Raw genomic sequence first — 15,961 nt, forward strand, 5'->3', positions numbered from 1 at the left:
TCTCTTTTATGTGTATCTGTTGTACTCTACGTCACCATTTCTCTCGTTGCTGCATTTGAGCATCCTGATTGGCTGCAGAATTTTGATTGATTTGCTCTCTGTTGTAGTTTCCTTAGTTTATTATCAATTACGCAGTTTTTCTAAAACCTGGCATTGAAAGAACACGAGGGTCTCGGGCAAAGAAACAATAAAAACTAAACAAATAGAAATGTTTTTTAAAAAACAGCTGTCCCCAGCATTCTGGTTTCCTGCCCCGAACACAGACTCTGCTGTTTATGTGTGTAATTACGCAGGGACGGCCCCTCGTCTGGCTCCTCACATCACGGTCCAGGTATGTTCGGCCGCTGGCAACGGCTTTTATCTCTGTGAAGTGACTGCAGTGGTGGAGGAAGTGTCTCTCTCCACACCACGTCCTTCCGTCCCTACTGTCGCCCTAAGTCGTTTACCAGCAGTCCTGGTTTTTAATACAGGCTGATGTGAAACTGTGTGCAATAAAAATAGTAATTTAAAAATAATTTTAAATACTTTTACAACATGAAAGGATTAGAGTAGTGACAATAAGGTCCGAAATGTGGCTATCAAAAAATACTAGCGATATCAGCATTAACTTCTGGCCTGTATCCGATAAGCCGATATTGCCCAAACACTAAATTTCCGACCCGATATCAGCGCATACCAATAAATACAAATGCTGTTTTAATTTAATTTAATTTAGATAAAAAACCGATAACGATTCTTTTGTTTTATGACCATGCTAATAACAGGACAATATTATTGATGGGCCGATATTATCGGACATCAGGAATATATACGTATCAGATTTATTTTATATTTAATTGTATATTTTGATGTATTCTTTCTGATAAGGTGTGTACCTGGATATTTATGTCTGACTAATCTGCAAAAAATAAATTTACAAGCTGTTAAAAAAAATCATATATTTAAAACTGTGGTAGTTAGTAATACAAGTTAATGTTGTTTCCCTTAATGACGACAGAGACACCTGTGATGAAGGACTTGTCCAAACTAGACGTCACTCTCTCACTGCCTGCAATGAAGCTCCAGTTGTTTCCAGCTGTTGCTGCAGCAGCAGCTCTGCGTCTTCGCTGCTCTTCAGATTAGGTTTTTTAATTTAAATTATTATTAACGTCTGTTTGGAGGATTTTTGTCATTCCATCTGCTTCACTTTCAGACGAGTGACACAGCTTTTCTCTGAGGTAAGTGAGAAAATAAGAGTATAATATAATAAAGTGTCTTACCTACACTAGGTTTACTTCTTAAAGACCTTTTAAAGACTTTATTAACCTTATAAATCTTTATATGTCGTCAAGCTGTAAACTACTAGCTGTTTCCTACCATGTCATTAAATATATGGTGATTTGAAAACATTATCGCATCTGTTTTAATGCAGGGTTTTAAAACACCGTTGTATATTTTTAATTTCACTTTCACTGATGCTGATATGACATGATATACTGCCCTACAGCAGACAAACTAAATGTACATTTTAGCTAAATGCTAATCTTGGATTGGACTACAAATGTGTGGGTGTTTATTAAAATATTTGTTTAACAAACAGTTGTGTAATTTTTATTAAAGTATTTGTTTAACAAACAGTTGTGTAATTAAATAGGACTTGTCCGTTCAACAGGCTCTGGTCTCCCCTCAGGTGAGAGGATTGCTCAGCACTGCTAAATGATGGGTTGCTGTCTCCAAACACAGCAATTGGTCATTTTCTTGTTGGGGTCTCAGCTCTCTCTGATCTCCTCCGCACATTTCTCTGACCATGATGTTCTCGAAAGAGATGGACACAAAGACTGTACGTACAAATTATTCTTTGTTCTAAGCACGCAGTGTTAGCATGAATGTTTTAAATGTTACTGTTCGTGTGCATTGTCTTGTGTTTCCTGCAGTTCATGTCAATGATGTGAAGATCTACGTGGAGCCTGATGTGGCCTCAGTGATTGCGGTGAGAGGAGATAACGTCACCCTCCCGTGCAGATTTTGGTATCAGTCTGAACCGAGTTTACCCAAAACAGTCAGGATCAAGTGGTCCTGGTTCTCTGCTGCTGAAGGACAGGAGACAGAAGTCCTGGTGGCCATCGGCTCCCGCAGCCGAAGCGTTGGAGAATTTAGGTTGATTGAACGAACAACCAAGTCATCCATCAGTTTTCATGTCATGGTTTACATACGTGCATGTTGATCTTCTGTTGGTCAGGGGGCGTGTGCAGCTCAGACAGGATTTCCCTGGAGATGCTTCTTTGTTAATGACTGAATTCCAGTTAAATGACGCGGGTCGTTACCGCTGTGAGGTGGTGGACGGACTGGAGGACAAGTCTGCTGTGGTTGACCTGCAGCTACAAGGTATCAGTGTTTCTATATGATCTCAGGGTCACAAAGACTAATAATAGGGCAATATTTGGGCTACAAAATAAACCCTTCAGTTGATATGATGATTGCAAAGGGTCGATTAAATGTAGAAGACATTTATCAACCATTTTAGTTAAAGGTAAAGGTCGTAACACTGCTATCTATTATTTATCAACCATTGGTACCAAGGTAAAGGTCGTAACACTGCTATCTAGTGGTGAGATGTTATCATTATACGAGTCAAAATACAAAATCAAAATGCATTGTTAGTGTTCTAGTTAACGCAGAATATTCACTGTATAATTCCAAACAGTTGGTTGTTCCAGAGTTGTCCCAGGATTTTATTCGTATTAACTAGTATTTTCATTGAAGGAAGGCAACAAAATTAGAATGTAAGTACTGGCAATGCAATTTCCCCACTGTGCTAAATATATGAAAAGTGCATAAATACACAGAATATTATATACTTCTTGTTGTTGTGAAGCAGTATATCTTGTCAGTTTCAATGTATTTCCTCCTACCTTCAGGTGTGGTCTTTCCCTTGGTCTTCCCCTACCAGCACTCTAAGGGGCGCTACCATCTCAGCTTCATCAGAGCCCAACAGGTCTGTGAGGAGCAGGGCTCCACACTGGCCACCTTAAGACAGCTCTTCCAGGCCTGGAAGGAGGGCTTGAACTGGTGCAATGCAGGCTGGCTGGCCGACGGTACAGTCCAGTACCCTATCACCCGGCCAAGAATGCCCTGTGGGGGGCATGTCACAGCAGGGGTCCGCAGCTATGGCAGACGTCACCTGCATCAACAGCGCTATGATGTTTTTTGCTTTTCTTCTTCACTAAGAGGTTTGTTCTGTTTGGAAATGTAATAATTAATATAAAACATAGCAACCCCAGTGAATCCTCAAGCAAACACCAGGTGTCACTGTAGGCAAGGCTAACAATTCATACAACCTCCTCCAAATAATGCCCCGTCATAGGTCCAGGTTTTTGCACTCTATGAAACAAAACTTATTTTTCTTGTGCTATCATGTTAACTAGATTATAAAATAATCTGATAATAATAATCTAAAATAATTCCGTTTTATTATCTAACTCTCTCTCTTTCTTTAAGGCACAGTCTTTTATCTTCAGCCCATTCGCAAGATGAACTTCACCGAAGCCCAACAGGCTTGTCAGGAAGCTGGAGCCCAGGTGGCTAAAGTTGGCCAGATCTACACCGCCTGGAAGTTCAAGGGTTTGGACCACTGTGAAGCTGGCTGGCTGGCTGATGGCAGTGTTCGCTACGCCATCAACAGGCCACGGAAAAACTGTGGTCCATTAGAGCCAGGGGTCCGCAGCTTTGGTTTCCCACCTCCACAGCACAAGCATGGAGTTTACTGTTACAAATCAGAAGATTTGTGAATATGACTTGCTACAGGAAATTTTTAAGGTAAACCAACGAGAGAAAAAAACAAACATATTTGACTTATTTGAGAGAAACTGCTTTTTTTTTTCTTCCTCCAGAAACGATGACTATTTGCTTTACTTGGTTTAAGACGTCATTTCTCTCCTTTGGGTCAACAGTTTCCACCTGTGTTGGACAGAATGAGAATGACAGCGGTGAGGCAGACAGGATAAATGTAAACAGACAAAAATAGTCACAGGGGGAGAGTGAGACTCAGTGACTTGTAAAATGTAAAAAAAAAAAGAAGAAGAAGAAGAAGAAAAAGAAAAGAAAAAAGAAAACAAAAGAGTTTGCCAAATTGTTAACATATTCTGATTAATAACTTATTGTACCTTTTATAGTCAATAAAACCATATTATATAACGCGTTTTCTGTCGTTCCTAGCAACAAACGGCCCAAAAAATGCCATCTCTAAAAGGCTCATCAAAACCACAATTTTACTAAATAAATAAATACAGATTCAGTTTCTTTCTTCTTTTTTATGTTTATTTGACATTTATCAATGTAAAACAGCTCTGTATTCGGTCCTGATTAAATTAGGGTACATATGGACAGGCACTTTAAGGGCACCTTTAGGGTCTTTTGGGTAAAGTTGGCAGTTATGAGCCAGAGTGTGCGGTCACATTTAATGATGCCTTTAAGTGTACATTCAAAGTTCAAGGTACGTGTGTTGTAATTTCTAAAACGCTGTTGAGGAAAGCTGTCAACACTACATGGGCAATGGTATTTTTCAACGGTATATAAGTCATAATAATTAGAAATGTAGTAATAGCGTTAAACAATACAGAGAATTTAATTGTGTTATTCGACAAGTATCTGTCATAGAGCAGGTAAAAGTTGTGAATTCAACTTAAGCTTCGATAAATGTGTAATACGTGTAGTTGTTGTTGTTTTTTTAAATTTTGTTTGTTTTATTTACCTGCATATCGACATTTATATATATAAAACAGCACACCTCTTTCAACGTCGAGTTCTCAAGGACTAATAAAACTACTTAAGAAGAATTGTCGCCACCAAGCGGTGAGTCAATAAAGAGATAAAGTAGAGTGTGCAAGGAATGAAAAAAAAGCTTATTTTTAATCGCTATAAATTTCTCTTTTTTGTTCTTAATATACTTTGATAAACATTTGAAGTTTAATTTTTGAATAATTAAAAGTTTGTGACTTCACTTACCGACAGAACACAACTTTTTTCTTAGCTAATGGGTTAATGTTTATCCAGGAGATCTGGATAAACCCACTGACTCTTCTTCACCATATTGAAATTGACATTAATTATACAATAACAATGTTGATCAACAGCATTTGAGCTCTTTGTGTCAGGACAGCAAAATAAAAAACTAAAAAAAAAAATGTTTTCATGTGAATGTGTCCCAAGGTTTTAGTAAAACCATGACACGCAATCTCTGTTTTCACATTTCTGTGACTTGCTTCTCACGGAAACATAGGATGATTTAGATAAGAAACAATTTCCTGGAAAAGTAACGTGCAGTTTATTGTCGCACATTACAGTAATTTCCTGTGATGCATAGTAAAACGTTCACTGTATTTTACTGTCACATGCTTTTAGTCATTAATGCATGTGACAAGTATGTTCTTGTCTACTGCTCTGATTTGTCTCTCCAGACAGAAAGGGATAAAAGGTCAAGGAAAATTCTTAAACTTTTTTTTCAAATATGACGTGACATCACAGTATACTAAAGGACCTAAAATGTATTCTTTTACAACCACAAGATGGCAGTCTGGCTGTAGTCGATTCGCAGTGGGCAGTATACTCTCACTATAGAACTGCTCTTAACTTCACTGTACCTTGAGTTGTGTACTTAATGTAATAGTCAACTAATACTGTAAAAAAAAGAAACAACATGCTACCTTTAAGTGAAAACCAGCCTGTATAAAACACGTGTTTTCAGCTCCACAATACGTGGAAAGTTGTATAAGATTTCTAAGGAATTCCTGAATTCACTGTAAACAATCCATGGTCATGCAGAAAATGTGGCATTTCTGGAAACAAAACAGCGGTGAAAACGTGGAGTGAGATAATTCAGCTGATGACAATCTGTGTTGGAGTGTGACGACAGAGCACAAGGTGATCACAGAAAGTACGTTCACACTCCAGTGTTAATCTCAGATTTGTGAGACATTCATATGCTGTACAGCATGTTTCAGTTGCAGTACGGCTAATTCCATATTGGAGCTGTGTTACATTCACTTTGGTGACAAAATCATCCTGTCAAACACGGGTCATTCACACCTTATTACATAAGGAGTTGAGCGTTCGAAGCTCGCTGAGGAGGAAAATACAAAAAATGAAATCTGAGCATTGAACTAGTAGCTCTCCTCCTTGGTCTCTTGGTGGAGCTATGTATTTAAAAGCAAGTAGATTTAATGGTACATTATTCTATATAAGCCTAATTCTTTAAACTTTGTTGAAACGTGTCCCAGTGACTGTCTGCTGGAAATAGAAAATAACACCTAGCCCGTTCTGTCGAGCTTTTCGATTCCAAAGATGTTGAGCTAAAATGTAACATATTTGGCGTCATTCTAACCATTAGCTGCAGATTTCAAAAGTTTGCACAGAGATTTTTAATCATATCATAAACTTCATCATATGTACAAACACTGAATTAAAGGTTAATTTTGATATTAATTGCGTCTTTGTCTTGTCAGAGCAGGGACCAAGCTAACATCATCCGTCTGGCTTCTTTGTTAAGATTTCCTTGAGACTGGTAGATTTAAATTGCATGATCTACATTACTGCCACCTACTGGATCTATCACGCCTCAGTACGTAGTATTTCATTTAGATGATGTCCAGATCACTTACAAAAGACTGGACAAATAGGTCCTGATGTTCACAGAACCCATGTTTCCGTGAAAATCACCCCAGTGATTAACAGTGATTAACACAGATTACTAAAGTAATACTTTTGTACCAGATGCTTTTCTAGTCTATGGGTGACAAAGTATTTTACTGACAGGGTCAACCAAGTTGTTGGCCATTTTACAGGTCACATTGTCTTTGTTAAAGAGACTGGACTGGAATCATGCAAGAGTAATGTGTCGGTTGAAGTCAGAGCTGCAGCTAATGGAGTGTGAAGATATCAAAGGTTGGACAAAGACAAGTCATTTAACGCACAAAGCACAAACAATGGTAGGAGTCGCAACATGCAGCAGCAATGCACCAGGAATCACTGCTGACATTCGATGAAAGAGTTCTGACTCCGAGGTCTGACTCCTGCCTTCATGGCCTAAACTGTTACACTATGGTCTAAGTAGAAGTACTTCATGCCAATTATTGGAATTTAGTGAACTCACGCTGTGTCTTTGGTAAAGAAAGAAGAAAGACGACACGGTTTTACTGCAGCATATTCAGCCTTTTCAGTTATTATAAAAAAAATAGAATCCTAAATCTTTCGTTTAACATTTTCTTTCTGCCAGGCTAGAAGACTTAATAGTACTTTATTCATGTATTTATTCACTTATGTCTTTGTTTTGATTGGTTGTTGGATTGTTTAATTACTCATTTATTGTGAAGTGAAATAAGTCTCTTTTTTTTCTTTTTTTTACACATTTCAAAATTATTAAGCAGTTGTTGGACAATTTCATTAAACATTTTAAATGTATTTTTGGCAACTTTTATGCCCCAGGCCAAAGACGGCCCACTGAACTGTCCAATTTGGCCCGTGGTTGGATTCCAAAAAATAAACATTAGCAGTGATCATCAACCGCCGGCCCGCAGGCCAAAGATGGCCCACTGAACTGTCCAATTTGGCCTGTGGTTGGATTCCAAAAAATAAACATTAAATACTAATGTTTTTTTAATTATTATTATTATTTTTGTTTCGTTTTATCTGAGTGTCCAGCCCCCAAGGTGTCTGTCCAGTAAAATGGTCTGTTATAATTGATGACCCCTGCTGTAGGACATTGGTCACCAAAGTGACGACGTAGAGCTGTAACCTTAGGTATGAAAGATCTGCAGGACACAGGAAGCCGGCCCAGTAACAGTTTTGCGTAAATGCGTGAGAGCTGTGTAAAAATCTACCAACGCAGTACAACTTCCAAGAACACGACGATTATTTTCACATCACGTGAAAAATTGTAAATCATAAATTACCGTTCAAATGTCTATTATCACCGTGTGAGTTACAAGTGTTTTCTTCTCTGATCTTCATTTCCTGACAACACCATCAGCTCTGGTCTGAGAACTTTCATTACTGCAGTTTTCTGTATGATGATTCAGGGTCTGCATGTAGTGTGGAGTCTTTTAATCAGAGTCTGCATGTAGTGTGGAGTCTTTTAATATAGAAAAAAAAACAAAAGTGTATTTTTTAACAAAATACAAATTATTTATGTTATTATTATCATATAAACACAAATGACTCATTCTTGCCATATCTGTGATTAGTGATTAGATCTTAGGGTAGTATCGCCTACGGCTCTTTTTGCTAACTGTTACAACTGTTACTTGTCAATATTCAGAAGTTGTATTTGTCACATATACAATAATATGTAGTACTATAAGCATTATTTAGCATAGCATTTTTTTTATTTTACAGTCAGTTTTACCAAACCTTTCCCTCTTCTGCTCTATTTTTTAATTTATTTCATTTTTTACATCTCATCTAATTAACATGTAGCCAAATATAATTATAAAATGTTGTGTGAAGTGTTGAAAATCTTCTAAAGAAAAATGAAAAAAATCCCTAAAGACTGAAAATCTTCAGTGGCCCAGAAAAGGTTTCCACTATGAATAGATGTTATAACAAACCAAAGTCAATTCCACACTTGGCGACTTCCTCTTCATAGTTGAGGTTTTAAAGGATGTAAACCCTGAGATAAGTAATGTTTTGGTGTCGCCTCAGGGAAACTGTGTCACGGTGTCGGTTGGGAAGTTTTTATAAACAAAACAGGCGAGAGAGAGAAACACCGCAGCTAATTGGGTAAAAGCATGGAGACGATTTAATGTGTTTCTGTGTGTGGTTGATACGTAAATACAATAACAGCTTGTACACAGAGACGTGCTATAAAAAGGTGACGAGTTAGCAGCTACATTCCTAGTTATATATTTTTTTATAATATATATACATATATGTATATAGTATAATAATTAGCTTTCCAGACATATTATTTAATGACAAACTATTGCTTACTACACTTATTTTAGGGTGTTTTTTGTTGCTATTTTACGGCCACTTTTTTTCACATTTTCAAGGTGGTCGTTGGGCAATAGCATAACCACGGTTGTAAACAGAAACAGTTCCAAACCCCCTTTTTTTTCAACTGAATTTAAAATGTTTTGTTTTCTGTCACTGGAGCTAATTAAAACAAGCCAGACTGCAAGGAAAATGAGCGTGGACATTCTTTGTTTCCTGTTATTGTCAAGGCCAGTATTTGGAATATTTTTCCACACTTCCTCAGCCTTGATGGTTTTTTGGTTGTTGTTTTTTTTTTTGGTTTGTTTTACTGAGATATATTTCTCCTTTGTTATGGCCACACTCCTTTTTTATTTTTACATTTTTTTAGTTATTCAGTCTGTGTGTCATATGACCCGCAGCTGACTGATGTTTGGCCAGTACTACGTGTGTCCTCTTCGTTATTACTTTTAGGCTTTTAATTGCCTTGTTTATAAAACATTCTACTTCCTGCAGTGGGCGCTATAAACACGCTATGAATACTGTAATTTACTTAGTTATATAACTGAACTGAAATGGTTGCAACAAAACTCCGAATCTTATACATAAATAATTTGAATAAATATAAAACTATATAAAACTTCAGAGATGTATAGGTTCTCATCACCCAATTATTCACCCAATCATTTTCTTTTGTATTTTAATAGCAACTGACATCCTGAGAAAATAGAAATACACCCATCAATACATTTTTGTTATTGTCAGAAATACACCAATGCTATAGATTGAGAACAACTGTTTTATTTTCTCCCTCTTACTGTATGTTCTAATCATTTATATTTTAAAAAGTAAAAAATTTACACAAGTAGAGGGTAGTACTACTGCAGGTACAATTTGCAAAAATATCCCAGTATTTCTCCAGCGGCTCAACACAATGGGACGAGAGAATATAACGTTTGTGTGATTCATATTTCTCCCGGCACTACCTTTAAAATACTTCTCTCTAACGTGTATTTTTCTTTCATTGCAACTGGTTTAAAAGTAATTACATCACGAGTCGGGATGTTTATGCATGATCCCTGATTAGATTTTGGAGGAGGGCGGGGCTGTAGTGACCCTGGCTTCTGATTGGCTGTTTCTGGCTCCACCGTGCGGTTGAAGGGTTTAAATAGCCAATCACCGTATCAGAGCCGGTATGTGTAGCAAGGATTCTCCCGTGTTCCTTCTCTTGCTGGAAGACTTGTCGTCCGAGTGACACCGTCGCTCCCTACCGCGCACACTTTACTCACTCAAACTTCCGCTGCCATGGAGGACTCGAGTAGTTGACGTTTCCTGCTGCAACCTTCTCTTTTTAAGCTTTCTTCCCGTTCGATCACTGAGAACTGTGCACCGGTTTTATTCAACTCTTGACGATTTTTTTCTCTGTACTCCGGAATCCATCCTACCTGACGACATGAAGTACATCATTGGCATTGGCGGGTGAGTGCGCCGTTACGGAAGTCACTGTGTTCATGCTTTCAGAAGCTAAGCTAACAGCGCAGCCCAGCTGTCGGGCTCTAAGCGGCCGAAGCATGTGGAGGGAAAAAAAACTGCACTTGCATCATTTTCAATGCCCACATTTCTGTCGTTCGTTCGTGTAATGCCTGTCGATTATCTTGTGCTCTCGGTGCTGTCAAATACGGTTAAAGTTGACCGACTAATCGAGACGCTGACCATAAGAATCCGAATGGGAATGGGTGTGCCATCTTTGACCAACTGACCCACATTCTGACGAAATGTAAATACTGGCGACAAATGTGCAGGAAAAACAGTATAATTATGATCATAACACATTTTTATACATACTTTCAACTTAATCGTTATATATCGAGAATGTTTCAGAGGTACTTGTATAGTAATTATGTCATGAAGGTGCAGCGTTGAATGAAAAAAAAAAAGAACAGTGTGTTCTCGTACTCTAAAATGACGTCATCATTCGTTGTTAGAGATTAAGTTTTTGTATGTTTACAAATGTGTTATTTAATGTTAAAGTTTTTTTTTTAAATGTAGGAAATAGATTTTGGTTCAAAATGACACGTTCTTAAGTCTCACAACTTAATGGAATTCACTTTACCGCCATTCATTGGATAATGACTATTGTTTTCACTGCGTGGACAAGTTCAGAATTGTAATCCATTGTAAACAAAAGGTGTTGGCACTAACATGAGCAAGGTATTATTTTCTATTGTACTGCAGTTGATACCTTTTTTTTTTTTTTAAAAGGCAACTAAACAAAAATTAATATTTATAAAAATTCTAAATGACCATAACATTAAACTGAAAAATACCTTTACATTAACTAGCATAAGGAAAAAAATTAGCAGTTCCTGTTACCTTGTATACAAAAAGTGGAATAACAATATGGTAAATATTCCGTTATTAATGTGACGTGCTCGACTGCATTGTCCGTGATGTTTTTAATATTACAGCCTTTCAGCTCTTTAAATGACTTTTTTATTTGTTGTTTTCTTCAGTGTGACCAACGGAGGGAAAACCACCCTCACCAACAGGCTCATTAAGACCCTTCCAAACTGTTGTGTGGTCCACCAGGATGACTTCTTCAAGGTGAGTCTCACACACACACACATGCACCTTCTGAATTCTGTATACAGTAAACCAACTTTATGTAGTTCAGGCCTACATTAGGGCAGTGGGATGTTGATAGGAGGGGGCTTTTGTGTAGACTATCAGAGCCTTCCATGTAGCAGAGTGTAGCACTCCTGCCATGTACCTGGGTACATCTTATTGATGTATGTTTCAGCCCCAGGATCAGATTGAAGTTGGTGAAGATGGATTTAAGCAGTACGATGGTAAGCTTGGGTTTTTAATGGGTGTGCGTGTTTGTACGCTTGCTGGTGGGTGTGTTGGTGTACGTTGCTGCTGCTGTAACAGACTAATTTGGGAAGTGCATGCAGCCCAGTCCAAGTTAAACACTAAACAATGTTTTGTTTTTTTGTTTTTACTCACTTTGCAACCCTTCTACACGTTTCTCTCTGGTCCTTTCTGCCCTTGCCCTCACTGCTTCATCAATTCCCTCCATCAGTCATCACTGCTCTGGATATGGATGCCATGATGAGCACCATCTACGCATGGCTGGACAATCCGGTGAAGTTCGAGAAGTCGCATGGCGTTAATAACACCCTGGATACCGACATCATCCCAAAGTCTGACGATAAGGAGGAGGAGACTCACATCCTCATCGTCGAGGGCTTTCTGCTCTACACCTACAGGTAAACACTGTCGCCTGGCCTGGTTGGTTTTGTTTTGGGTTTTTTTTGGTCAGTGTGACAGTCAATCAATGGACTTTTCATCTCCATCCTTTAGACCATTGATCGACGTGTTGGACCAACGTTTCTTCATTTCCATCCCATATGAAGAATGCAAAAAGAGGAGGTGGTAAGTATAGGCATGTTTTCCACCCTGGTTTGAACCGGTACTTGGAGTCTTCACAATCACTGCTATAGTAATGGGTACTGTTTCTGTGCAGCTCTAGGAACTACGCGGTGCCAGACCCCCCCGGCCTGTTCGAGGGTCACGTCTGGCCCATGTACTTGAAACACAAGACAGCCATGGAGGTATCAGGTGTTGACGTTTGTAAGTAACCCGAAAAAAAATAAAGTTGATTGTATTCAGCAGTTTCCAATTTAGGATTTTCTCTTGAAATAATGTTTTTTGTTTTTTTTTTATTCTCATAACAGTGCAGATTGATGGAACCAAGTCAAAGGAGCAGCTGTTCAACTTTGTTTACGGTGACATCCTGAATAACATCCAGACAACATTTTAAAGGTAAGAAGAGGAAAAATGAGATGTTCATTCACAATATTTTGAAATGCTTGTAGAATTTTTTGATAATTATTTATTTATTTGTTTATTTTGTATTTCAGGTTGTACGTTTTGGTGAAGAAGAGCATATACTCAGCCTGCAAGCATAAGACCGCCTTGCCTTAAGTTTTTAACCTAGCAGCCCGTTTCCTGGCTGTTATGAGTAACATTATTTACATTTATTTTGTAAATGTTTAATTTTACAGCATTTCTTGCTGACGTGATTTTCTATCTGCTGTATTTATTGCTTTTTTAAAGCCTCACTCCAAAGCGAGCTGGATGTTTTCAGAGGATGGTTGCACTTTGTTGCTGATGTCAATAAAAAAAGATCCTCCTGTTTATCTCTGCGTCGCCATTTCTGCACAGTACCTCACTGCATCTGTTGTACAAGTCCTGGGTCGGGGGTCCAGGGAGGTGTCCACAGGACATGACCTTGTTCAACTTTCAAGAGAACTAAAGGTTTAGTCAATTTAATTAAATACAGTGGGGGAAAAAATCCACAAACTCAAACCCACGGCTAACGGTGAAAATAGTCATGGGGGAAAAAAATCTAAATTAAAAAATTCACAAACTCAAAAAAACCCACGGCTAACGGTGAAAATAGTCATTGGCCAAAATTTTTGCCAAAAGTTTATTTAAACATCCTCCAATTTAGCAGTGACCATATTATAACTAAACTATATAACTTGCCATAAATAAAAGTTTGTAGTTGAAAAAAAGCTGAACCTTTAAAAAAATCCATTAGTAAAACAGTGGCTGTGATATTGCCAAAACAAATAATAATAAATCCAAGTTCAAAATAAACTTTTCATTTTCTGAAATGAATGAATATTTATAACTTGTGTAACTGAACCTGGGTTACACACCCAGCGTGCCGGGTCAGGTGCGATGAACTGGCAACTTCCACTATCTCACTCCCCGGCAACAGTTGGTGGAAGTGATAAGTGGAGTCACGAGGCTCGAACCTGTGACCTCAAGAGCGAGAGGGTCGCTTATCTAAATCCAGACCCGCTCAAGTCAGTTTCACAGAAATAAACCTAGACTTAACATGTAACCCAGCTGAAAGCCTGGTTATATAAAGCCTGCTTTGTGTTCACATTCATTTGATCTCAATGTAATTGCAGCGAACTGCCTACAAAATAATAATAAAAAATATATTTGCCTCCATGTACAGAGCAACAGCCCTGAGCAGAGGCCGACAACCCAGAGCCAAACCTATTAATATAGTAATAAATGAGAGCCAGGACCAAAAATGAATATTAGGGATGTCCGATAATATCGGCTTTCGTATAATATTAGCATAATTACGTATTATCGGTGAGAATCGTTATCAGGTTTTCCTCCGATAATAAAACATTTGATAACGGAATTTTTGGATTTTGCCAAATATGCTGGAATTGCTGGTAGGTTCCTGAGACTCTTGCATTTATCAATATCGATTGATATGGGAATCAGGAATTAAGTGTACGGCTAATATCGGCATATCGGATTATGGCAAAAAGTCGATATCAGACATCCCTAATATAAATTCATATTTTTTAGACAACATGTGTATCACAACACCCCTGTCTTTGTGTCTAAAAAATACTGGATATACTTTGTGTGTTTTTAAGAAACAGAAATTAAAATAAAATTTGTCGCATGAACATCGACTGGGTCTGAATGATTGGAACTTCCCTCTTCTCCTCTTGATAGCAGTTATTGACCAGTATAAAATACACCCCATAGATGGCAGTAATGCAGCTCAAAGCATTTAGATGTGCAGAACAGCACAAAGAAGAAGTTCACAGAGTAGCTCCTAGACCTAGCCTTGGTGATGAATAACAAACCAGCTTTGCATTTACGCAGCGCAGCGTCATCGCAGCGGCCGCCGCAGTTGTATTAATGACCTGGTGTCAGTACAGAAGTTTCCTGTGGAAAGGAAAAGTACAGTCCACGAAAGCTGCGTGCAAACACTGAGAGGAGCGTGAGTCACGGGTGTGTCTGGGCCCGCTGAATAAACACACACACACACACACACTTTCTCTCAAGCAGCTGTCAAAACTCACAGCTTTTACACATTGACGACAAACCTGAGATAGAAAGTTCCAGCAACTGGACCTATTTGTAACAAGAAGACGCAACTATTGGAGTGCGGTTCAAGGCTTTGCCTTACGTCAAGGTCAAGGTTTCCGGTTCAATTCCCGGGGGGCCTGGGGAGTATGATAGACTTTCTCAAAAAATGTTCTCTCTATGTGCTGTTTTATCCAGTGTTCTCACAGTCTTAAATACATACAGCACATGTGTCAAACTCAAGGCCCGTGGGCCAAATGTGGCCCGCCAAGTCTTATAATAAACACCATGAGGATGATGAGTGAAAATGAGTTTGACACCTCTTGACAATATATTTAATAATAATAATAATAATAATGATAATAATATTTCGGTTAATTCTTCAACTGGGGGCCCGTGGCCCATAGGAGGTCCATGTAGGTTATGCAGATGGGGTCTTAAAAGGTACATATATACATGGTTCTAGGTTTAATAACACACTGTTCCATATAAAATATAGTCAGTCAGTAGTAAAGAAACCATTTCAGTCAGATTTATTTATTATGTTCCATTTTTAAAAACCTTTTTATTTCAACTAAAAGATCACTTTAAAAAGGTTACACTCAGGCAAGAAATGTATCATTTTTTAGATTTTTTAGATTTTTTTAGTTCACACATGGCCCATATGACGCAGTGATCTGGCCCACAAACACTGTGGAAGGATACAGCTTGGCCATTGTTCTCCATTGCTTGACCTCACGATGACCACTAGTTTGCCAAAAGTAGTCTCAAAACAGAAAAGGTGTAAATTTAGGCTGACGTTTAAATTATACTTCATACTAGGATTTTACATTTGCCAAAAAACATCTTGGAGTTTTATTGTCATGATTTTTTTTTTTCACACAACAAATGTCAAAGTTTTCTCTGGTTCAGACGGAACAGCACGTGTGTGTTTGGAGAATTTTAGCCGTGATTCAAATTTTTTTGCTATAGTTCGTGAAAATTGTAACTTTTTATGAACTTTTGTAATCATTTTGTGTGTTTTTTTTTACATTTATACAAATGTAAATATTACTTTTTTTACCAGCTAATTTTTAATGTTGCTTTAATGCCTGTCTCTCCGTGC

At 38.0% G+C, this 15,961-nt stretch overlaps 2 protein-coding genes across 3 annotated transcripts; both read left to right on the forward strand.

Moving 5' to 3' along the window:
• Positions 1 to 1,601: 1,601 nt before the first annotated feature.
• Positions 1,602 to 4,234, forward strand: LOC103379108 (hyaluronan and proteoglycan link protein 3-like). The gene is made up of 3 exons (XM_025055673.1): positions 1,602 to 2,364; positions 2,898 to 3,209; positions 3,478 to 4,234. The coding sequence occupies exons 1-3, from the start codon at positions 2,175 to 2,177 to the stop codon at positions 3,765 to 3,767; spliced, it is 792 nt and encodes a 263-aa protein (XP_024911441.1). The 5' UTR covers positions 1,602 to 2,174; the 3' UTR covers positions 3,768 to 4,234.
• Positions 4,235 to 10,126: 5,892 nt separating this feature from the next.
• On the forward strand, positions 10,127 to 13,145 carry mibp2 (muscle-specific beta 1 integrin binding protein 2). 2 transcript variants are annotated; one of them, XM_008310515.3, is made up of 8 exons: positions 10,130 to 10,422; positions 11,457 to 11,547; positions 11,744 to 11,792; positions 12,026 to 12,212; positions 12,307 to 12,378; positions 12,470 to 12,576; positions 12,681 to 12,768; positions 12,867 to 13,145. In XM_008310515.3, the coding sequence occupies exons 1-7, from the start codon at positions 10,397 to 10,399 to the stop codon at positions 12,764 to 12,766; spliced, it is 618 nt and encodes a 205-aa protein (XP_008308737.1). In that variant the 5' UTR covers positions 10,130 to 10,396; the 3' UTR covers positions 12,767 to 12,768; positions 12,867 to 13,145. The 2 variants fall into 2 exon arrangements, with proteins under 2 accessions (XP_016888211.1, XP_008308737.1); XM_017032722.2 differs by lacking the exon at positions 11,744 to 11,792 and having other exon boundaries at positions 10,127 to 10,422.
• The last annotated feature ends 2,816 nt before the right edge of the window (positions 13,146 to 15,961 follow it).

This window comes from Cynoglossus semilaevis, chromosome 5 (genome assembly GCF_000523025.1).
Source record: "Cynoglossus semilaevis isolate Cse_v1.0 chromosome 5, Cse_v1.0, whole genome shotgun sequence".
Lineage (NCBI taxonomy): Eukaryota > Metazoa > Chordata > Actinopteri > Pleuronectiformes > Cynoglossidae > Cynoglossus > Cynoglossus semilaevis.

Bases quoted from the DNA above. Each gene is read 5' to 3' on its own strand.
- LOC103379108 (XM_025055673.1), top strand. From the start codon at position 2,175: ATGTCATGGTTTACATACGTGCATGTTGATCTTCTGTTGGTCAGGGGG. The intron at 2,365-2,897 runs GTATCAGTGTTT...TCCTACCTTCAG, and splicing joins GGTTGACCTGCAGCTACAAG to GTGTGGTCTTTCCCTTGGTC. The intron at 3,210-3,477 runs GTTTGTTCTGTT...TCTTTCTTTAAG, and splicing joins CTTTTCTTCTTCACTAAGAG to GCACAGTCTTTTATCTTCAG.
- mibp2 (XM_008310515.3), top strand. From the start codon at position 10,397: ATGAAGTACATCATTGGCATTGGCGG. The intron at 12,213-12,306 runs GTAAACACTGTC...TCCATCCTTTAG, and splicing joins TTTCTGCTCTACACCTACAG to ACCATTGATCGACGTGTTGG. The intron at 12,379-12,469 runs GTAAGTATAGGC...GTTTCTGTGCAG, and splicing joins GAATGCAAAAAGAGGAGGTG to CTCTAGGAACTACGCGGTGC.